The following is a 24,353-nucleotide window of genomic DNA, read 5'->3' on the forward strand; positions in this document are numbered from 1 at the left end:
GGTTAAGAGCACTGAGTGGTTAAGTGTTTGCAGAGGACCGGAGTCTGGTGCACAGAACCCACAGGGAGGCTAAGTTCGAGAGGATCTGACATCTTTTTCTGTCTGCATGAGGCACTGCATGCATATGGTACACACATTTGCATGCAGGTAAAACACAATACACATGAAAGAAAAAGAAATAAACCTTAAAAACCCTAACAACATAAAACACTAACAAAACCCATTACCCCAAGGTTCACCTAATAGTCTATGGTGCTTTTGAGAGACCCTTTCTTTGTGTCACCATCAAACTTATAAAACAACTGCCCCCACACTTCCATACAGACTCAGTGGACAACTGGAAAAACACCATCTGTGGCTTCTGCCCAAGAATGCTGTCCCCTTCCTGGGGGACCAGGCCACTCATGGTTTTACTCACTCAGGGCTCAGATGGGTAGTGGCAGTGCCAATGACAGATGCCAACGCAGCCAAGACCTCATCCTCCAACAGTACTTTTCTCAGAACTGAGGATTCCTTCTCTGCAAAGAATAAGACCCACATGTACACCCACAGAACCAGAAGGCCACTAGTGTGGTTCAGAAACCCAACTTTGACCAGGCACCTTTAGTCTCGGCGGTTAGAAGGCAGATCTCTGAGTTCGAGGCCAATCTGGTCCACAGAGCAAGTTCCAGGACAGCTAGGACTACACAGAAAAACCCTTTCTCGAAGAAAAAGTACCTGAAATTTGGGGTCAAGGTTGCTTGTAGTATCAGCTTTACAAGGCTGAAGCAGAAGGGCTGTGGGCTTGAGGTCAAGCCTGGGCTGTGCTAAATAGTGAGACTAGTAAGGAAAAAGGAATTCTAAGTAGCTCTTGTCCTCCTCCTGACAGGCTAACTCCAGAGCATGTTTTAGAGTGAGTGACTGAGTGTGTGTGTGAGTGTGTGTGCGTGCGTGCGTGTGTGTAGGGGACGGTTTATGCACCTGATTGCAAGTGTCCTCATAGTCCAGAAGAGAGTATGAGATCCCCTGGAGCCAGAGTGGCAGGTGGTTATGAGCCACCCATGTATTGGGAACTGAGCACAGGTTCCCTGGGAAAGTAGCCAACACTTTTAACTACTGAGCTACTCTCTCACCCCTAATATTACACGCTATTTTTTTTCTTCTTTTGCAGAAAGGGAATCATCATGTAGTACTAACTAATCTGGAACTTGCTGTGTAGACCAAGCTGGCTTCAAACTCACAAGAGACCCGCCTAATTTTGCCTATTGAGTGCTGCTGGGATTAAAGACATGCAGTTACCATGCTTTTTTTTTTTTGTATTTTTAACAGTATCTCATGAAGTGTGGGCTATACCTGAACTACTGATCCTCCTGCCTCCACTTTCCACTGGGATTATAGGAGCACTCCAGAAGTTTAATGTACCCTGAACAAACGCTATGGGCTTAAAACCTCAAAGGAAGGCATAGCTACACTTGATCTGACATAGGGCACAGGACTAGGAACACTGCACTGTGCTTATGGTAGTCAGCAGTGGAAAACAAGGCTAATTGGACAGTCTTGGCACTGTAAGTAGAAATGTTGGCCTTCCAAAATTTTTTAAGACATGTGCTTATTTTTATTGAGTCTTATTTATAAGTAAGTATCATGCAATACTACTGTCACATTATCATTAATCCTTATCAATAACCTGTGATCACACAATATGTCACACACACACACACACACACACACACACGCACGCACGCACGCACGCACGCACGCACACACACACATGCTCAGCTTAACTCTGCATGTTGTAGTGAGGAAGTAGCATTCAGATACGGCATCTTGTAAAGTTAGCAAGCTGAAGATGAAACCCAACTGGACCTACTAGACTCCAAAGCTCAAGCCTAATAAATTAATAAAGCAATTACCATGTGCATCCCTTTGACTGATGCTATTACCACTCGATTCTGGTTACTGTCACTGTTCATTACAGTGGCATTTGTGCTTTACAGTACAACACACAGTGCTGGCAATATCCAGGAGGTAGTAGTACTGTCCAACGCTAGTAGAAAGCCAACCTACTACAGGATGGAAGCAGAGAAAAATCACCTGGCATTGAAGCCTGCACAGCCAATGCAAACAGGCAGGGTACAGCTGTCTTGTGGAAATACCAGTAGCTCTCAGGGTCCTGCTGGCATTTTTCTGCCACCTGCTGGAGACTCTGACAGACAGCAACAACTTCACTGGACTCTGTAACCATATTCCCTGTGGAGGATAACGTCAGAATTCTCCTTAGGGTTTTCTGTAAAGCACTTCCAGGTCTAGGGGTGTTTTGCCACCATGTCTGTGTACCGTGTGCATGCTTAGTGCCAACGGTGCCAGAAGAGGGCATCGGGGTCCCTGTGACTATAGTGACAGACATTTGTGAGTTGCCATGTGGGTTCTGGGAGCTGAACCAGGGTCCTTGGGAAGGGTTTTATGTATCCAAGATGTCCATGCATTTCTGATCTTCCTACCTATCTCCACATCTGAGTGTTGGTATACAGGCAGGAAGACCTTGCCTATCTGATTCAGTGCTGGGGATGTGGCCCGGTGTTGCATGTGTTCTAGACAGTGCTCTACCAACTAAGCGACATGCCCAGCTCACGGTGCAACTTTTATACACACAGATAGAACAACAAGATCTCTAAAATAGAGCTGCGGGGCAGAGGATGTGTACTGTGTAATTCAAGAAGAGTAGCTCATTCAGTTTTTTGAAGATAATGAGACTGACAGAGTTGGACTGAAATCCAAGTATCAGACTTTTCTTTCTTTTATTTTTAACGTTTACCATGTCCACAAGAAAAATTTTTTTTTCATGTTTCAAATATTGGTTACCGGAAAGGAAGTGAAAGGGAGAAGAGGGAGAGGGTAGATACTGTGTGCCACACGGGATTAGAAGAATAGCTTTTGTGGGTGTGCACGGTCTCTGAATCAGCTACGAGGGTGAGCCAGGAAGCCCCGAGGATCCTCCCAAGAGATATAGTGTTCAACAGGATAACTAAGGATGACAACGGTTTCTAGAATATTGCAAAATACCAACTAGAAATGACTCTCAAGACTTCCGAGACACCAAAAGGGTTGATATGTAAGCTAACCGTAGACCACTTCCTTTCTTATGGTGTATTTGGATGAAACACCGAACTGTACAACCATAAATGTACATCCGCTTACTGTATAGCTATATTAATATAACCATATAAACAATCACTAGATATTGGTTTTAAAGAGCTTACCATGTCACTGCTACGTACAACTACAATTACAACTTACAGGCCCTAGACCAGGGTTCCATTTAGTCCTGCCCCTTGATGAGTGTTACTGCTACTTACCTTTGTTTGCTTGACAGAGATGCTGCAGTAGCAGAGGCAGTGTCTCCTTGACAATGCTGGGATGTGTTGAAACAGCTGACAAAGCTTGCAGACAGCGGAAATGCCGGGAACATTTGGTGGGACCATCTGCTCTAGCCACATCTGACTCCCCTGAAAGCAATTGGTGAGATAAGTTTTCCCTGTGTGGTGGTGTGAAGGCCCTCTCAGAAAGCCCTGCTGGCAAGGGTTGGAACAGTTAGGACACATACCTTTATGCAGCTCCTCAGCAAGCTTGGGGAGCAAGTGTCTGCTGAAGGCTCCAGGATACAGAGTGGCCAGGGTTCCTGATGCCTCCAGTGCGGCCACCCTACTGGGGACAATGAACAGCATTAGCAGAGCCTTGGCCCATCCCTCTCTTCCCAAGGCCTGGGAGCAGGAAGCTCCACGAGAATGGGCTATCATGGATACCTTGCTGAAGAGCAAGACCCAAGTCCTACAACACTTGGTTGGACAGGACTTCTTTTTTTGTTTTTGTATCGTTTTTGTTTTTTGTTTTTTCCTTCTTTTTGAGCCAGTGTTTCTTTGTGTAGCCCTAGTTGTCTTAGAACTCTCTGTAGACTAGGTTGAGGTCAAACTCACAGAGATCGGCCTTCCTCTGCCCTCTGAGTGCTAGGATTAAAGGCTTGTGCCATTGTCTTTCTGACCACTCAGGAGCCATAACACACAGCACAGAACTCTGGCCCTGGCTGCATCTGCTGCTACTGATACAGAGGTGGGGAACAACTGCCCAGGATACCTCAACTGCTTTAGATTCTCACCAACTCTGGGAATCTTCCTCCAGGAAGGTCAGTCGGTACAGGTGACCTACTGCCAGCTCCAAGTCCTCAGCAGACAGGAGACCTGCAGTTAGAGAGAACACAACCTGCATCTGTGTGTCCTTGTAGCCACCGCCCTCCCAGGAAATCCTAGGAGAAATTACAGCACCCAGTGCCGCAGTGAGGACAGGGAAACACTGCTCTTCACTCAAGACAGAGAATGCAAGGAGGGATCAATGCCCTCCTTGTCCTTTCTCCTGTGACATGTACCTGGCTGGGCACCCAAGACTGTGAGCGTCCGGATGCCAACAAGCTGAAGCTGGGTGCTGGGGTCTGTTAGAGCCATGAACACCAATGAGCATAGCTGGTCTTTGAAGCTACTCAGAGGCCTTTCATCTAGGAGAGACAAAGGCCAGGTCAGACGCGCTCACACCCATCCCTGACTGCAGTGCTGCAGACAACGTTGGGCAGATTTTAAGAGCTGGGATTCTAGGAGACATGCATTGGAAAATGGCAATGCCATCAGTATAATATTGCACTGCAGCCTATGAACATGGCCACTCTCCTGGACTCCTCTCTAGTACTCTGTCCTGCTGTACTTCTGGGCTACAAGGCTCAATAACTGCCCAGGATACCTCACTCCAAGTGACCTCACCTCTGTCTTCATAGCTCCATTTCTGCTGTAGCTTTAGGAATCCCAGGATCATTTCAAGGATTGTCCGACGCTGGTTGCTCTGTGATATTTCAAGGAATACTGGGGTTAGAGACTATGTTAAAGGATTTCAGCTCTGCTATTCTAACAATGAACCTTTTACTTAAGACAGAGACTATGTGAGAGTAAACAAGGGAACAAGCTAAGGCTAACAGAAAACCCAGATCTATCTGAGACCAAACTAGAGTATCAGTCTCTCCAAGAAAGGGACCACAGGCACCCAAGTCTCATCTGTCGCCCTTACCTGGCTGTGCTTGTGGAACTGTTCCAGCAGCAAGGGAAGCACGTTGCTGGTGAGGTGCTCACAGGCCCGGGCAGACGCACCTGCAGCTGCCTGCAACAGCTTAGCGCTAGGCCATACAAGTTTCATGTCTGGTTCACATAGATGGTGCCTGCAGTCTAGAGAGGCAGCAATCACAGACCTGGGGAGTAGGCCAAATATTGCCTGTTTCCCCTTTAATCATAGAGGTTGGAAACTGACACCTGGAACTATTTGCTATCAGTTAGCCTCTAACTGCTCTCAATACAAGTAGGGCTGCAGCCCCCAAATTATTGGACATGTGGGAGCCACCCATAAAGGACCACTGGCCCAAAGGAATATCAGCTCTAAGGTGCTCACTCCCTTCGCTGGCTCCACAGTCCCATTACCTTGAAGGATGTTGCTGAGGAAGGAACCAAGGAGGTCCTCAGCATCAGCTCTCAGCACAGAGCAGGACAGACACGCAGTCAGGGAGTGGAGAGCTGCCAGGCCCTCTGCCTCTACTCGCTCACTAGCAGTCTGGAAAACCTGTCAGGAAGGGATCCCATGGCTACTGAGGTGAGCTTGTACCAGCTAAGTCCCCACCACTCCACTGCCTTTCTTCTTGGGGTGCAGAAGAATATGTACTTGAGAATGTTTGGGGCACAGCAATGAAAATTAAAAACCCAATCTACTAGTATCATCTTGGTTGGTTATATGTTCAACAAGTCTTTTACCCCACTAGGAATGACATACTGCAAGAAACAGTTACCCACATAGAATAGAGATTATTGTGACCCTTATTTAAGTCTCTTTCTCTCTCTTTACATTCAGATGGTGCCAGACCTATGCTCCTTGCCATGACAGAACAAGAAGCAGGCATTGTACAAAGGTGGCCATGTATTGTCACCAAGCAGGAAGCCCTCAAAAGAGAACTGCCCTCTTTGACATTCAACTGGAAATCTTTCTATCCCCTTGCTTGTTCACTGAAAAGAACACACACAGCGTCTTGACCCTGGGAGACAGGAAAAAGGACAGGCAAGGGCCATTACTTCTCCTCAACTAACACCAGTGAGTTCAAGTAACCAACACTCACCTCTCTACGGATGGAAGCCCAAAGGCTGGGCAGGAAGTCCTTCAGCTCCTTCTGTCCATACACAGCACAGCAAGCATTCTGCCAAAAGAACCACAGCCATTAGCTAGCTCACGCTCAAGGTGCTCCAGGATACATGGGCACCTAAATATGGTGGATTCTCAGCAGGGAAACCTTCAAGGTGTCCTAACAGTTCTACTGAGTGCTGAGAAAAGATCTCAGCCTATTTCTTATTGAAAGTACAAGGCTGATGACAAAGCCCAGTGAAAGAGTGCTTGCTTACCTAGGATACATGAAGCTCTGGGTTCAATTACTAGCACCCATCCTCCACTAAGACAAAGTCTGCATTAGCAACACACATTAATCTTATTAATTGGGAAGTGGAAGTAAAAAGATTAGGCCAGCCTGACCTGAGAGACCCTTTCTCAAACATCCAAAAAGAAAAAGAACACTGACCAGTTCTTAGCTACACAGAGTAAGACAGTATGAATGTAATACAGTGCTTAGATAAACATTATAAGCCTAAGTCCTGGCCCCTGAGGCACATGAACTGACCCCCGGCTGTCCACGAAGCTGCACTTTAGTATCACTAACCTGTGCAGAGATAGCCGGATCCTCCAAGGAGAAACACTCACCAGAGTTTGCAGAGAATCCAGCTTGGCACTTAAAATCTCCGAATCCACTTTCTCAATTAGCAGAGGCAGTAAGAACTGTAGCAAAGGAGGAAAAAGCAGACGCCTGAGAGAATATTTTAGCCATCAGAACCAATGCCCATATTATCATCAGCCCTAAGAGACAGGTGCTATACCAAGGAGTGGGGTTCAGGTCACGAGTTACAACTGTAACCAACATTCCTGCTACGCTGTGGGACTTAAGAAATAGGTACGTTAGCAAAGCTGATGTGTGTGAAGTACGCTGTCTACAGAAGACATCAGTATTTTAGGGGATGAAATGATGACGTTTTCAATGCTGAAAGTCTGAAAGTATTTGACATATAAGACACTTATAGAACATCAACCCTAAGATACATAATGGAGCATTCTATCTCCTTATGCTTTTACTTTCCAAAAAACTTGTTGTTATAATTTTGTTTTACGTGTATAAATGTTTGCTTGCAGGCACGTCAGTATATCACATGCATGTCTGATGCCATGCAGGCCAGAAAGGTGTGTTGTATCATCTGGAACTAGAGTGACAGATGGCCGTGAGCCACCATGGGGTACTGGGAATCCCACCTGGGTTCTCTGGAGGAGCAGCCAGTGCTCTTACTGCTGAGCCCTGAGCAGACCCCCACACGGCTCTTTCTTCGGAGCGTTCTCTGGGCAGAGACTGTTACATTAGAGCAGACCCACCTCGGCAAAGCGCGGTGTAGACGCCAGCACAGCACGGAGACTCAGGATGAGATCCTCTCTCTGGATGCCATAAGGATCGTTAGGCGGCTGAAAATGGAAAGGAACCATGGCTTTGTACAATTTTCAGGCCACCCTTGGACATAAGTCTGAACCTGGCAAGCCTGCAGAACAGGCAATCCTTAGACACAATCTAGCACAATCATACACCACGAGCCCCAGCAAAAAAACTTGCTCACTCTTAACATATTTTTGTCTTTAGGCATTTATTTTATTTTTCGGTTTCTTGAGAGTTTTTCTAAGTAGCCCTGGCTCTCCTGGAACTCTAGACAACACTGGCCTTGAACTCAGAGAGATCCGTCTGCCTTTGCCTCCCAAGTGCTGGGATTAAAGGTGTGTACTGAGTGGTGACACCCAGCAAGTCACTTATTTTTGCAGTGCTAGAATTAAAACAAGCATTTTGTACATGCCAGGCAAGCATTGTACCACTAAGCTGTCTTCCCAACCCAGGCACATTCCATTCCCCTTTACCTTTATTCCTGTGTCTTGGAACGGTTGCTATGTAGCCTCCTAAATGCTAATTAGCATTACTAATATGAGCTACCACACCACTCCCCAACACATTTTCTATCGCATCTACTATTTACCACTTAGAGATAAAGATAAGTCCAATTACCAGCTGCCGTGCTTCTTCTCTGTATGTTGTTAAGATGACTAATTGTATGGCTTGTAATCTATTTCTCACTTACTACATCAAGAACACCTTTTTAATAAGAAATGATCTCATGTAGCTCAAGCTAACTTGGAACACTGGATGTAGCTAACGTTGACCTAGAACTTCTGATTCCCTTGTGTTTACCTTTCAAGTGTTGGCGCTACAGGCGTGGGCCAACAAACTTGTATTTTATGCTAGAATCAAACCGAGGATGTGGGCATGCCAGGCAAGTACTCTACCACCGAGTTACACTGTCAGTTACATTAAGATCATTCTCAGCCAGGTGTGAGGGCACACAACCCTCTCTTTAATCCCAGCACTCAGGAGGCAGATCTCTGAGTTCCAGGACAGCCTGGTCTCCAGAGTGAGTTCCAGGACAGCCAGGACTATACAGAGAAGCCTGTCTGGAAAAAACTAGAATGAAAATAAAAAAACATTACCAAATGGTATTATTCTTCCTGAATATTAGTTTTATTATGTGGTTAAGCCAGTTGAAATAATTTCTCTTGGATGGACATCTTTTTTTCACTTATATAAAAGGCAGCAACTATGACAGTATAAAAAGCATTGATAACATCTGTGTCAAACCAGCAGACTGAAAATATCAATCAGATTTTTCCTTTTCTCCTCTAGAAACTGCACTATAGTATAGTAAAGTTTGTTTACAATATAGTAAAGTTTGTTTGGTTTGGTTTGGTTTAAGTCAAAAACCTAAATGTTGAAGAGAACCAGATAAGAGAGACAAAATTCTAGAAACTGGAAGGCAGACAGTAAGAAGGAAATGACTCAACACAGCTAAGATGAAAGACCCAGGGTAGACCTGGGGATAGCTGAGTGACGATCACCGCACAGTCCCTGAGGGCTTTGGAACTGGCAGTTCTAAGGGAAGCTGGAACTAGGGATGGGGGCAGAGAAGCAGACGGAGCTCCTGGACAGTCTCTCTATTCTTCCTTCATCGTAGCAGAGCCTTCAAGTTTAATTTTCAACACTGGGTCAGAAAGGAGTCTACAGTTTCGGTGGTGCAGTTGAGAGCCTCAGTGCTGCACCAGGAGGTCAAAGGGATATGGTATCGGTATTGATAATCTCAAAAGGGATATGGTACCGGTATTGATAATCTCAAAAGGGATATGGTACCGGTATTGATAATCTCAGTTCACTTCTGCTAGGCAGTCCTTTTTTTTTTCCCCCTTTTTTCTTTTTATTTTTTCTTTTCTTTTATTTTTTTTCTTGTGCTAGGCAGTCCCTAAGGTTTTTTGTTTTGTTTTTTAAAGAAGATTGGCAAAATAAGAATGATTTTAAGAAGTTCCCATACTATCCATGTAAGTCATTAGAAAACGAAGCTCATATAGAATTTCCCCCAATGTGTTCAGGGCTTCCCCTCAACAAAACAAAACAAGGAAGGGAGCAAGGAATATGTATGAATATGTGTGTATGTATGTATGTATGTGTGTATATACATATATATATACATATATATATATGGAGAGAGAGAGAGATTGACCGACTGATGGAGCCAGTGATGGCTCACCAAGTAAAGGCCCTTTCTGCATAAGTCTAGAGCTGAGTCCAACCCTGAGAACCCATGTAAAGTGCAGAGAAGAACTGACTCCACAAAGCTGCCCTCTGATATCCACCTGTATCCCACGGCGCCTAAGTACCAGCTATCCTCACACACAGACTAAGGAGCCGGCTCAGTGTGGGGAAGCGGGCACCGAGGCTGACGACCTGGGATCCGCATGGTGGAAGGTGAGAGCCAACTCCTGCACATGCACATGTGCTGTGGAGCAGTTTCCTCAGAGGCTAATTAAGCCTTTTGTTTTGGAGAAGCTTAAGACCCAGGATAAATGGGGATGTCAAACTGGGTCTTTTAAGAAAGAATGTTTACAGGGAGATAAAGTACTCTATCCTCCAGGCAAGCTAGCTAAGACAGGAAACAAACAACTTAAAATATCTTTAAGAAGTCCTTGAAATTGACCAGATTCACTAGTCTCTCCCTCTCCCCAAGTATACATCATAGGCAGTAAAAATTGTGAGACGCTCTCAGAGGAACCAAGCAGCCTGGAAGAAAGACCAGCTGAGCTGCCTGAAGGGCTCAGGCCAGTGGAGGGAGGCATCTGAAAAGGGCACTCGCTGGCCTGCTGAGCTGCAGCAGACTGGGCAGAGTGCACCGAGTTTTATTTTGTGAGGTGTCTTTGGTGATGCACTTATCTTTGAATCATTTCTTTCCTGTAACCCCTCACTCATATTCCTGTTAGAACCTCAATAAAATTGTTTCACCAATTCAGACTGTGTTGGTGTCCGTACTGTGGTCTCTTGAGTGGGCAGACCTTTGTTTATACTTGCCAGGAACAGTGTTCCAGTGTGAGCAGTCACATGAATGTAAACAAAAAAGACTTAAGGGCTAGAGAGATGGCTCAACTGATTAGGGCACATAGTGCATGAACAAGGAACCTGAGTTCAGGTCCTAGACTCACGTTCGGATGCTCATAAGGACCTGTAATTGCAGCATCAGGGAGCCAACACCCTATTCTGTCATATGCACACATAAGGCTCAGATATATGCCATAAATTTTTTAAAATCTTTAAAAAAATTTTAAAGTAACATTATTATTTTTGAAAGATATATCTACCCATGAACTAAAAACAGAACACTACAAAACAAAGAGAAATCAATAATCATAATGATAATAAACTTAAAGAAAACTTTCCTATCTAAGAGTGACACAGAGTGTGTGTCAGGAGATGTGTGGGAGGCCAGGCCTAGTGGTACAGCTTGTAATTACAAGTTAGGGACTGAGCCTTGCTACAAGTTCAAGGTCACACACATAGAGAAACTTTATCTCACAACAACACCAGGAATAAAACTCACTTGTGTAGCCAGAGCTTTTACCTGCTGAGGCATCTAGCTTGCCCTATTACTTTACACACACATACTCACTCACTCTCTCTCTCTCTCTCTCTCTCTCTCTCGCCCTTGCCTGCCTGCCTGCCGGTCTGTCTGTCTGTCTATGTATCTTATCTATCAGCTGAACCAGTCTTTCACAGGTCTAAGGTTGTTCTGAGCTGTAACGATGGTTATTGGTTATGAAACAATTTATTGATTATGAAGCAGTGTCAGCAGAAAGGAGGTCTAGCAGGATACTGACTGAGATAAGCTGGGGAATGATGTCTAGTAAAGACAGCTGGGGCTCTTTAAAGTCAGCCAGAGCCAATATTCTCCAGCTCACTTGGCATGCTGCAGTCAAGGCTTTCAATTCTTTCACATTGCTAATACTTGCAGCACACATTCCCACACATCCCATGTAGAAGAAGACCAAGAGTACCTGACCGTAGAAAAGAAACATAAAAGGCCCAGAGTCAGAGCACACACTTCCTGTGCACACTGTGTGGAACTGTAATATTTTGTTGTGATCGTTTGTTTTATTATTTTTTTTCTTTTTTTTATTACGTATTTTCTTCAATTACATTTCCAATGCTATCCCAAAAGTCCCCCCCTGATCGTTTGCTTTATTATCCTAGATGCCCTCCATAACTACAAATTCATCTTCTATACTTCCCTCAGCAACCACCCAACATCCTCTCATCTGCTAGGTAAGTTCCTGCCAACTGTAGCTTCTACTAAACCCTTGTCTTTCAGAATGACTATAGTACCATTCATTTTGATATCTAATCTATATTGCTACCTCAATGCTGCAGCCTTCAAGGGCAGGGACCGCAGCTTACAACCCTGTGCCCTTCAGCACTGAGTGCATTGCTAGGTACCCTCTCACCTTTGAATCCTACCTTTGGTGTTGGATGACTCTCCATTTTTCAGTTTACTAAAATATGAATCCATAAGGACTTTAAAATATCTATCAGCCTGGGAAAATAGCTCGGTGGAAAAAGTGACAGGACAGCAGGAGCCACAGACCCCAGTACAACTGTCCCTGGGGCAGTGGACAGTGGTGTGCAGACAGTGGCCAGTCCAAAACCAGGGAGCTCCAAGTTGCGTGGCAGACCCTGGTGGCAGGAGGGTCTGTCATGAGCAAGTGGACAGGTATAAAGGAGACACTCAACGTCCTCCTCTGCCTCCACACTCAGGCACCCACACTGCACAAAACTGCACACGCATACACACTAAACAAACAAAATGTAAATGCAGGGACTGTCTGTTTTGTTTGCTTGTCTAGAACAATGTCTGACATAGCGCATATTCTTGACTATCTGATCCAGAATGAAGGTGCTACTTACAGGGGTAAAATCAATAGGGAAATAACAAGATGTCACTTCAAATAACTCTTCCACGAAAGGTCCTGCGGCAACAGAGAAAGGATAAAGTTGACTTGGGCTCATTACCTCTGAGCAGCTTCAACCAGCTAATTCAGTGCTATGAAAACCTACCCAGACTGTAGTCCTTGGAGATGAGGTCATGGACGATGCGGAAAGCCAGCAGGAGATTACGGGGATCCTTCTCCCCATCCATCACCTGGATGAAGCCAAATGTGAAGTCAGCTCCCAGACCCTTCAGCTCTGGGAAGGAGAAAACAAGGTCACTGCTGTCCCATGGGACAGAAAGCCTGGCGTCTTCCTGCTGCCTCTTGTTCTTCTTTCCTGCCTAGATCCAGGTACTCAGTGAAGATACGTGCAAGTCTGTGTGTGCGTGCATGCGCACTTACTCAAGTCCAGAATTAAAAACCTTCCTCCGCTGGGAAAAGTCTGTACTCCAAACCTTTATCATTCCTCAGTCTGAGGCCTTTCACATATCCCCTAGAGCACAATCCACCCTTCTAATGGGGTTCCGGGGCGGGGGCAGGGGGAGAAAGAGCAATCGCTTGCTTCTCAGACTCCTCACCTTCTTCTCGTGATCGCATGAAGTTAGTGATGATGCTGAAGACAGTATGGCGGTCCACCTGTAGCAGGGACTTGAGGGTGGGGAAGAAAGAGAGTGAGTGGAAAAGAGAACAAAGATTTCTTCAAACACTACAACCATGTCCTACTTCACGAATCTCTAAGGCAGCACGAGATCAGGTTAAGAGGACTGTAGAGAAAGGGCCTGGCTCCCGACCAGCACAACAGTGATGCCAGTGACCTAAACCTGCTTCATGTATGGCTCAGGTTCTTCAGCTGAGAGAACATTCCAGATCTAGTGTCGTCACCCCCCCTTACACAGTAGAAAGGGATACCACATACACAAGATCATCAGACCTTAAAGCATCCAGAACATGGAAGACAATCTGTTGTCACCTCGTCCTAGCTATATCAAGTACACAAGACAAAGGCTAGCAACAAGAAATTAGCAACCATTATCACTCACCTGTACATGTACCTCCTGGAAGATGGCTTTAAGCACAGAGACAGCCAGACCCGGAGGCAGGGCCACAGACATGCTCTGCGGTAGGAGGGAAGATATGAGAGAGAAAACTGTCTCTAAGATACAACTCTACATCGTGCCTCACTGGGTAATTGGGTATCCCAAAATCCCTGCTCAGGAGGAAGCATTCACAGTGAGAAACTTTCTCTAGCCGAGTATTTCTCCAGAGCTCCTTTTTTTTTTTAAAGTGTAGATGAGAGGTGCAGTGTATTACAAGGTAAAGTGAACTGCCACACAGGGTGACCTCACCCTCCAGAGTAAGAACTACAGGTCTGGCCGACAGTAACCTATTCCTCTATTCGCCTTTGTCCTTCAGCATGTGAACGTTCATCTCCAAAAGGCACGGAGAGAACCTTCCTAGGGCTACCGCAGACAGCCATGCAGTGAAAAGGACTTACCAGTGCCCTCAGGCCCTGTAAGACAGATGGGACCACAAGATGGTGGTCCTTCAGCCGGTTCTCATAGAACAGGATCAGGTGGACCACTGCACAGACCAGATCGGTGTTAGCATAGCAGGAGGAAGACCCAGCAGCTACCTTTATCTGCTTCCTAAGGCCATCCCATTGTGACTTCCCCACAAATGTTCTTCTGAATCAAGAAATGCACTTTCAGCCAGGCGGTGGTGGCGCACACCTTTAATCTCAGCACTAGGGAGGCAGAGGCAGGCAGATGAAACCCTGACTCAAAAAAAAAAAAAAAAAAAAAAAAAAAAAAAAAAATCCCCCAAATCGCCCCCCCCACCCCAACAAACAACGATGAAAGAAACGCACTTCCACTTCATGGTGTCTTTACTTAGCGAAACAGGAAAGTCTTTTTTTTTTTTTTTTGGTTTTTTTGAGACAGGGTTTCTCTGTTTAGCCCTGGCTGTCCTGGAACTCACTTTGTAGACCAGGCTTGCCTTGAACTCAGAAATCCCAGAAATCCGCCTGCCTCTGCCTCCTGAGTGCTGGAATTAAAGGTGTGTGCCACCACGCCCGACTGGGAAAGTCTTTTAGTATTCATTTTCATATAAACTCACAGCGAAACCCAGCTTTCCCCTCAGAACTGCTTTCTTTTCAACTGCATTAATTTATGTGTATGTGGTGGTCTGAATAAAGATGGCTCCCAAAGGTTCATCTATTTGAATGCCTGGTCCTCAGGGAGAGGCTCTACTTGAGAGGGATTGAGAGGCGTGGCCTGCTGAAGGGAGCATATCACTGGAAGTGTTTCAAAAGCCCAAGCCATGCCTAGTATCTTTCTCTCCTTATGACTGTGGATCTGGATGTAGAACTCTCAGCTGCTTCTCCAACACCATGTCTGCCTGCATGCCACCATGCTCCCCATTGTGACGACAATGGACTAAACCTCTGAAACCATAAGCAAGCCCTAATTAAATGCTTTTTTAAATAAGAACTGCCATGGTCAGGGCTGGTGAGATGGCTCAGTGGGTAAGAGCACCCGACTGCTCTTCTGAAGGTCCAGAGTTCAAATCCCAGCAACCACATGGTGGCTCACAACCATCCATAACAAGATCTGACTCCCTCTTCTGGTGTGTCTGAAGACAGCTACAGTGTACTTACATATAATAATAAATAAATCTTTAAAAAAAAAAAAAAAAAGAACTGCCATGGTCCCGGTGTCTCTTCACAGCATCAGAACACTGACTAAGACACTCCAGCTATGCACCATGTAGAAAACTCCCAAGAGCCAGACATAAAATGCAGGGCTCCAGGGTTTTGCCTAAAGCACCTTTATCTCTGAGCCGTGTTATCAACCCCACAATCGCAATATGGATCTTTTCCTCTTTTGCTTTGCTGCTGGGGCTGAAAGCAGTTTCACGAGCTCCGCCACTACTAAGCTTGCTTTCTTTCTCATTTTTTTGAGAGGCCCTGACTAAGGACAACTTTTGGGCACCTGTTCTCCCTTTACTGTAGTTCCAGGGATCAAGCCCTGCTGTCAGGCTTGCACAGTAAGCACCTGTACCCACTCAGCCACAACACAGCCCTCCACCTTCCCATTTCTTTACATGCCTGGGATTGAACACAGGCCTATCAATCTTTCTTTAAAGGGCCAGGCAGTAAGTATTATACATGCTTACAGGATGTAGACACTGAGATACACTGAAAAAATTATCAAAGGCTATTTGAAATCTACGTCTTGTATCTTATTTTAATCATCTCTGCCAAGTATACCAATAAGGAATGAAGGCCCTTAGTTAGCTGTGCATAGATAGGTTATAACCCTTTTGTCTGTGAACACTATGTAGGTCATGGCTCTGTGACTTGGGAAGTCATCCCTACTAGTGGTAAAAGTACCTTCCTTCTCCGAGAGCAAGGAGTGACACTGGAGCAGCACCTGTGACAGAAGCTGGGCTCCTCGAGCCCGAGTTCGGGGTTCAGCATTTTCCAGAGAGGACCTGGGAGATAGAAAGATAGAAAGCATCTGTCATTAACCAGTTCAAATTATAAAGAAAACATTCTGCAGCTAGTCACTAGTCACACTTAAGTCTCTAGACAATAAAGAAAGCAAAATCTTCTTAAAAAAAAAAAAACAAAAAACAAAAAAAACAAACCACCCAAAAATCCAGCCCATGAAGGTGCTCCTGAGCCAATAACATTAGTGTCCAGTAACAGAAAGTCCCAGACAGGCAGTGGTAGTGCACTTGGGAGGCAGAGGCAGGCAGATCTCTAAAGTTCAAAGCTAGTCTGGTCTACAGAGCCCAGGACATCCAGGGCTACACAGAGAAGCACTGTCTCTAAGGGGAAAAAAGAAAAAAAAAAAAAAAAAAAAAAAAAAAAAGACTGAAGCCCAAACCTACCCTGATTAATCTGGCAGCAACAGAGGCCTAAGTGACACCACAGTCAACCAAAGTCTGTTTCCCCATCTCTTACTTGGCACCTGATGGGCACCATACTGACTCTGGACACATCCCTCTGAAACAGAGCTTGGTGGTACCCATGGGGCTTCAGAGATGCCTTGCAGCTGCAGCTTCTACTCAAGGGAAGCAGCAGCCTTTCACAGATTAAATAGAAACTCTGTGTACGTAGACAGAAATTTCTGTGTGTGTAAACAGAACTCTGGCTCTAGTCTCGCTTTGGCCCAAAGATTTATTTTATTATTATATGTAAGTACACTGTAACTATCTTTAGACACACCGGAAGAGGACGTCAGATCTCATTACAGATGGTTGTGAACCACCATGTGATGTGGTTGCTGGGATTTGAACTCAGGACGTTCGGAAGAGCAGTCAGTGCTCTTACTCGCTGAGCCATCTCTCCAGGCCTGGAAGGAATAAATTTTTCCCCCTTTTTTGGAGACAGGTTCATATAGCCCAGGTTGGCCTCAAACTCCGCAATTGAGTATAGCCCTGAACTTATCCTTCAGTGTTCACCCTGAGTGCTGGAATCACAGAAGCGAGGCCTGATTTTATGTTGTTCTGGGGACTCAGGGCTTTGTGCGTGCTTGACAAGATCTCTCCCAACTGAGCGACAACTCTAACTGCATCATCTAACTGCAGCAGTTTTTGTTTTGTTTTGGTTTTTTTTGTTTGTTTGTTTTCTGTTTGTTTTTTGAAATAGGGTTTCTTTGTGTAGCCTTACCTGTCCTGAAACTAGCGCTGTAGACCAGCCTTAAAGTCAGAGAGCTCTGCCTGCCTCTGCCTCTGCCTCCTGAGAGCTGGTGTGAAAGGATCACACCAGCACAGTCCCTCCGACTCCAACACTTTTGGCTCATAAGGGAGTAGGTGAACTGCAGCAGCAAGATGATTATATTCAAAATGACTCTCCTGAGATCACACTTCTACATAACCTCAGCAGGAAGTCGATTTCTGGAAAGCTGATCCCACGAATTTAAAATTCAACCTTAGAGATAAAGGAACATACAACGATAGAGAAATAAAAGCACTCCTGACTCTGAGGACAGGAACTCAGAAATGTTCCTTCCTGCTTAGCAGGTAGAATAGCAGGTGCATTTGCAGCATCTGAAAGAGGGACCAAGGCACACAAATGCTCACAAGGGAATTTTTCTTAACAGCACAAGGGTGGAAACAACCCAGATGTCCATTCCAACTCATGAATAGTTAAACGGAATGCTGGTCATTGGTACAATGGAATGCTGTTTAGCAAGCCTTAGACCTGAGCACGACAAGAAAAACCTTGCAAGCATGCTGCAATGCTAACATTGGTTGTTATCTTGCCATGATCTAGAATCACCCAAGAGACAAACCTCTAGGCACACCATGAGGGATTACCTATAGTAAATATTCCTGTTACGGATTTTCTTGATGAAACTGAGTTAAGAAGGCGGACCCTGTATGTGGGAAACAACATTTTCTGGGCTGGGGTCCTGGACTGTAGGAATAGAGAGATCCCGGCTCTCCCCGACAGAGTTTATCCTGGAGCTGTGAGCCCAATACGCCTCCCTCCCTTAAGCTGCTCTCGGCAGCATTTCATCACAGCATTAGGAACAAGGCAGCGCATGCTCAGTGAGAGACACACAGCCCGGGGCTCTATGTATCTGAAATGTCCACAGTCGGTTAGTCCATAGAGTGCTAGGGCCTGGGAAGAAGAGGGGTGAAGGGAATGGGCACTAAGGAGCAGGAGGTTCACTTTGGAGTAAAAAGGATGTTTGAATGGCTGAACGGTGACTGTGGGGAAGGATGCAGGGGGTGAGACAATTTAGTGAGCTTGGATATATCAGATATGTATGTGTGTGTATGTATAAAAATATATATTTAAAGATTTGTCTATGTGTATGGATGTTTTGCCCCTATGTATGTGTACCACATGCATGCCTAGCTCCCACGAAGCCAGAAGAGGGTGCCAGATTCCCTGAGACTGGAATTAAAGATAGTTGTGAGCTGCCATAGGAGTACGGGGAACTGAACCTGGGTCCTCTGGAAGAGCAGCCTGCATTTTTCACTACTGATCCATCTCTCTAGCCCTGTGTCAATTACGTTTTCAATAAAACTATTATTAAAAAAAAATAATGCTGAGTGGTAGCAGTACAACTTTAATCCCAGCACTCAGGAAGCAGAAGCAGGCGGATTTCTGAGTCTGAGGCCAGCCTGGTCTATGGAGTAAGTTCAAGGACAGCCAGAGCTACCTAGAGAGACCCTGTCTCCAAACCAAACCAAACCACACCAAAGCAAAAAAAAAAAAAACCTAGGGCCATGAGAGAGCAACCAGAAAAGCTAAGTAGTCTGTTCTGTGTAAGATGTGGCAGTTTTTAAGACTTCCTTTATCTGTTTTGATTTGTTTTTCCTATTTCAGAAGCATGCGTTTTGAATAATAACTTATTAATAAGACTGGTCAACATAAGTGGTCTGTGGTCTGAGATTTGAGGAAAGCAAGCCCTAGACTACAAGCATGTATCTAATCTGATTCTCAGAAGCCCAGGTTATAACACTCTTCTTTGACTCGCACAGTCAGAGTCTGGGGATCTGGCACAGTCATCCTCCAGACAGGGAGACAGGACCTATCGGATGTCGAAGCCATCTGCGGCAGCTAGACTCCTGAGGGATTAGGTGGATCTAAGGAAGCACAGAGGGTTGGCGTTCCGATGAGACAACAGTGGAAGGCCGTAGCCACCCGTTTTACCTAAACCTGCAGGCTGAGTCAGAACCTGATGTGGATTACAGGTTGTACCTTTCTAAGAGGAACAACCCAAGACCAGCTTAGACTGAGTGCTGACATGGATCAGAAGCCTTCAACTACAAGGGAAAAAAAATCAGGTTCTAGGGAGGGAATAATGCATGGAAGTATCTAGGCAAGACTGGAAGCATATTCTAAAAGAGAGGGGCTTACCCAAGGGCTTCTACTACTTGTAACACTGTATAGCCACCGGACTTCACATCTAGAAGAAATCGAAAGAAATACGAAAAAGTTAAAACAGGGTTCGATGGTTGAGTGCTTCCTGTTTACACCGCGCCCTGTGCTAGGAGACTACACACTGCTGAGTAAGACCCCTCCTAGACAAGAAAGAAGCTGCCACATTTCAAATATGCAGTCGCAAGTTTTTTTTTTTTTTTAAATAAGCATTTTCATCTTTAACTGAAATGATTGTATAGGCAGAAAGGCCAGATTAAAGAATAAGCTGGCTACATATAAATTAGTATTATCAAATAAAAACCCTTTGTGTATATATACACACAACAGTCTATATAAAACAGCATAAAAGATGAATGGGGACAAATGGCACAAAGGCAAAACAAATAAACAAAACCATTGCTGAAGGTGTAGCTCAGCTGACCAAGTGCTGACCTGGCCTGCACTGAGAGCCCTGAGCTCAATTCCTAACAGTGACTAACCCAGCAGCTAGCACAGCCACGTAAGGGGTAGAGGAGGGGTAGATCAGGGAGACCAAGAGAAAGAAAGGAACTAGATAGAAATTCAGGCCAGGCGGTGGTGGCACATGACTTTAATCCCAGCACTCGGGAGGTAGAGGCAGGCGGATTTCTGAGTTTGAGGCCAGCCTGGTCTATTGAGTGAGTTCCAGGATAGCCAGGGCTATACAGAGAAATCCTGTCCTGAAACCCCCCCCTCAAAAAAGATATTTAGCAAAACTGTACATTTAAAAGGCACTCAATGCTCTGGCTTCATACCTGTCAGGATGCTGCTGCTTACAAAACAGACAAGAGACAAGGGTTGGAAGGACAGACAGAAACGGGAGTATGTACAAACTTCGTTGGTGAGAATGTAAACTAGTACAGTTGCTATGGAAAAAAAAAGAGTATGGAGGTGCCTCAAAAAGAGAAAAAAAAAAGCCTCTACAACCCAGCTATAACACTCCTGTTTCATATACAAAGGAAATAAATTAATATCCGCAAAGAGTGTCATATGCCCACGTTCCCTGTAGCATTGTTCACAATAGCTCACATGTGAAATAAGACTGAAGTAGCTATATGTGTGTGTGTACACTGAAAATCGGACAAGATCGTAACACAGAACAGTGTTATACTGTCCATGGTTATAGTATGTGCACAGAATACTTTATTATAATAATAATAAGTGCTAGGATTGAAGGCACATAGCACCACACCTGGCCTTGGGATAGTTTTAGATTAACAGAAAAGTTGCAAAGACAATGCAGAGTTTCTGTACAACCTTCTCCCAGTCTCCCCATTTTATCAGCGGACACAGTACATTTGTCAAATATATACATTTCTTAAAACTAAGAGCATGACATCGGCACATGGCCACCTAACTCTAAACATTATTCAGGTTTCACCAGTCTTCCCACTATGCTATGGGTCTAAGATGGAATTAAATATATCACTTTATAATTAGTGTCAAGAACCCTCAGGCTCGTCCTTAAGTTTCTCAGTTTTCCATGTTCTTCACAACCTTGATGAAAGAGTTCCTTTGATAGGATGTCCTTCAATTTGGGTTTGATGCTCTTCTGTTTAGACTGCAGCTACTAGTTTTTAGAAGACAGTCACAGGTAAGTACTCTTCTGTCACAATGTCAGGGACAGTCATCCACAGGACCTCTTGTGCTCTCACAGGAGCCAGATTTACTTCAGTCATGTGGACCAGGTGTATCTGTCTCTGCAGCAGGTAGGGATACTATTTCCTTTCAGGCACCCCATCCTTAAAGGGGGGCCATGGTTAGCCCTATTCAAGGAGGGCGAGATAAAGTTTAACCATCTGGAGGGAGTAATTCTACCTAAATTACTTTAATTTCGTCTACAAAGAGATTCTAGTTATTACTGTATCAATATTGACTAGTATACATTCGTACACCGAGTTACAAACCAATAAATATAATCAATTTAATAATAGCCAACAAGTCTTTTTCATTGTTCCCGATGCTCCATCTTTAGTCACTGAGCTTTTTGTTTCGTTTATCTGTGTATGTGTGCATGTGTGAAGGTGTTCTTGTACCACAGCACGCAAGTGAGGTCAGAGGATAATCTCTGGGAGACAGCTCTCTCCTTCTACTAGGTGGGCTCTGGGAATGGAATTCAGGTCTGTGGGCTCAGCAGCAAGTCTTAACCTGTTGAGCCATCTCACTGATTTGTTTTTGTTTGTTTTGCTTGTTTGTTTGTTTTGGTTTTTCGAGACAGGATTTCTCTATATAGCCCTGGCTGTCCTGGAACTCACTCTGTAGACCAGGCTAGCCTCGAACTCAGAAATCCACCTGCCTCTGCCTCCAGAGCGCTGGGATTAAAGGCATGTGCTTATTTTTAATTTTTTTTTTTTAACTTTGGCTGTCCAGGAACTCACTATGTAGATCAAGTTGGTCTCAAACTCACATAGATCATCTGGCTGTCTCCTGGGTGCTGGAATTAAAGCAAAGTACTCCTATTCCCAACCCCTACTGAGCTTTTCTCTGAGAACTGGAAGCCAGCTGCTCTCCATAGGAAGCTCGAAGATAGTCAGAGCTATATAGTAAGACACTATCTCAAAATTAAACCAACCAACCAACCATGATCTGGGTGTGTCATTAGAATGAAACTGCTTCTAGATTCTCTCAGTTGAAAGAGCTGAGAAATATATATATGTGTGTGTATACACACACATACATATATACATATACATATATATATATACACATACACATATCTATATATGTACATTATATGTATGTATAACAATCCATCCACATTACATAAACATCTGCCACTATTTCTTTATCTGTATATGTCAAACTAAATATAAAATGATAAAAGTCTCTAAGTCTCAGGGGCTGGAGAGATGGATGGCTCACTGGTTAAGAGCATTGACTGCTCTTCTAGAGGTTCCAGGTTGGATCACATGTTGGTTTGTGGCTCCAAATGCAGTTCTGTGGGATCTGATAACCTCTTATAACCTCTTTGGACACCAGGCATGAAAATAGTTCACAGATATACATGATTTTTTTTTTTTTTAAAAAGTCTGCCAGGGTGTAGTGCCAACATACCTTTAATCCCAGCACTTGGGATGGGCAGGCACATCTCTAAGTTGGAAGCCAGCCTGTTCTACAGAGTGAGTTCCAGGACAGGACAGTTAGGACTACACTGAGAAACCTTGTCTCAAAAAAGCCGAAGGGGGAGAAATGAGAGAGAAAAGAAAGAATAACAAGGAAAATTCTTTAAGTCTAATCTCTGTAGCCTTCAATTTGTAATATCTCTGACAGTGGGAAACTAGTTCTTTTATTTATTTACAATTACTCCTTGGTTATGAGGGTTTTTTATATATACACGTGTGTATGTGTGCTCATATTTGTGTGTGGTATATGTGTGAAGATGTGTGAATGCATGTATAGTCGGGGGCCAATCTCAGCTGTGGTCTCTCAGGCATCTTTTGTCTTTGACACAGGGCTTTTCAGTGACCTGGAACTTCCTGTTGTAGGCTGGCCAGCTCTAGGAATGAACCTGTCTCTACCTTTGGTCACTCCGTCACTAAAGTACAAGCATGTGCCACCATGCCCTGCCTTTTAATGTGGGGTCTGGGGGTCTGAACTCAGGTCTTAATGCTTGTAAGCCCAAGGTATTAACAACTGAGTTACCTTTCCAGTCCCATAAATTATCTTCAGAATTGTTAGCCTCCTTGAGAAACACGTTTATGGGAACAACACAGTGCTTTTATAGTTTTATCTTTGGCTATACAGTTTCTAGACAAACTTGTTCTCTATAATCACTCATGTCAGATCTTTCCCCCACCACTTCAACTGAGGCTATGTCCCACAGTAACAGCAAAGATCGTGCCAGAGTCTACGGTCCACTGTGGGGTGGAAGAGGAGCTTTTCACTGTGTATCCTTTGACACCCTCAGTCTCCTACCTGTTAAGTATATAGCTTATTAGCATTAGCAACACACACAAGCAACAGATCTGCCTCTACATTTGCACGAGGAAAGCAAGGAGTAACAGGCTGTCTTGGAAGGACTGGGTTATCATGGATGAAGTACCTAATGAAGGTATGGGAATTACTTCCAAAAGTCTGTTCAGGGTTCTTGACTTAGACATCTCTAAATGCTGAGCCTTCACCCGTCAACAAAAGGGAAATGCGGGAAAGACTTCAGCACGCTGTCCTAAACCTCCAGTTCCCCGAAGTCTGCTGCTTATGGCAGCAACATTGTGAGCTGAGATGGGCAGAGGCTCAGTTTAGTACTAGAGTAAGCAATCCAACCAGACGGAGGGAAGGGGAACTCTAGTGAGAATTCATAGCTCGTGACTGGCACCAACTTAGCCTTCAGGCACTCCTAGCTCTACTTGTGCCAGGATGTGGAAGGCCCAGCTGCTGCCCACATGCCTGAGAAAAGAGCCCAGGGGAAAATGAGCAAGCTGTACAGTGGGGGTAGGGGCAACAAGGCAGGCTCACAGGACAAGCAGACCAAGGAACTCCCCACAGCCAAGTCCCACTCGAGAGGGCCCTTCAGATTTTAAACTGAAAGCTGCTTCTTCAGCATTCAGAATGAGTCAAATTGAAGCTGGCGGATTCCTACAGCAGAGCATCAGTGTACGTGTGACTCCCTGACACGTGGTCGTTAAGTTTAGTTAGTATCTAATTCTAGCTCTGGTTACTCTACCTCAGACATGACTTTCTACACCTTCCAAATAACGACTACTTCTCTGCTCTTACTTTTGGTGTGATAAAAAGTGTTGGGAGATGAGGATGCTCTGAGTGAATGCAAACTATTGACAAAGACCAGCCCCTAGGCCCATGGGAATTGGCAAAGGCTTCCTCCAGTCTGTGTGAACGTTGACACAGTGTACAAAAAGCGTGAGCTGCAGCTGCTCACAGCCCGACACTGCTCCCCTGCAGAGACCTCCCACAGAGAGGAGCTATCCCTCTTTATTTAGCTATA

The 24,353-nt window shown here is 44.8% G+C and overlaps 1 protein-coding gene across 16 annotated transcripts in view; it reads right to left on the reverse strand.

Annotated features, from left to right (window-relative positions):
- Nucleotides 1-24,353, reverse strand: part of Mms19 (MMS19 cytosolic iron-sulfur assembly component) — a 37,458-nt gene that overhangs the window by 6,627 nt on the left and 6,478 nt on the right. For 6 of the 16 annotated variants that reach the window (XR_001782618.2, XR_001782617.2, NM_028152.3 and 3 more), the window contains exons 2-20: nt 19,370-19,418; nt 15,881-15,981; nt 13,985-14,070; nt 13,530-13,604; nt 13,068-13,137; nt 12,617-12,745; nt 12,467-12,528; nt 7,525-7,611; nt 6,808-6,882; nt 6,176-6,253; nt 5,490-5,628; nt 5,086-5,240; nt 4,785-4,863; nt 4,400-4,525; nt 4,133-4,214; nt 3,584-3,684; nt 3,336-3,485; nt 2,074-2,229; nt 419-518 (exon numbers count right to left, since the gene is read on the reverse strand). Coding sequence is in view for 12 of the 16 variants with exons in the window: in NM_028152.3 (NP_082428.1) it covers nt 419-518; nt 2,074-2,229; nt 3,336-3,485; nt 3,584-3,684; nt 4,133-4,214; nt 4,400-4,525; nt 4,785-4,863; nt 5,086-5,240; nt 5,490-5,628; nt 6,176-6,253; nt 6,808-6,882; nt 7,525-7,611; nt 12,467-12,528; nt 12,617-12,745; nt 13,068-13,137; nt 13,530-13,604; nt 13,985-14,070; nt 15,881-15,981; nt 19,370-19,418 (1,900 nt within the window). In the remaining 4 variants the exon portion in view is untranslated. Of the gene's footprint in view, nt 1-418; nt 519-2,073; nt 2,230-3,335; nt 3,486-3,583; nt 3,685-4,132; nt 4,215-4,399; nt 4,526-4,784; nt 4,864-5,085; nt 5,264-5,489; nt 5,651-6,175; nt 6,254-6,807; nt 6,883-7,524; nt 7,612-12,466; nt 12,529-12,616; nt 12,746-13,067; nt 13,138-13,529; nt 13,605-13,984; nt 14,071-15,880; nt 15,982-19,369; nt 19,419-24,353 lie in introns of those variants that run through there. The other 10 variants (XR_001782619.2, NM_001373946.1, XM_017318292.2 and 7 more) reach the window with 8 other exon arrangements.

This window comes from Mus musculus, chromosome 19 (assembly GCF_000001635.26).
Source record: "Mus musculus strain C57BL/6J chromosome 19, GRCm38.p6 C57BL/6J".
In the NCBI taxonomy this organism is placed as follows: Eukaryota; Metazoa; Chordata; class Mammalia; order Rodentia; family Muridae; genus Mus; species Mus musculus.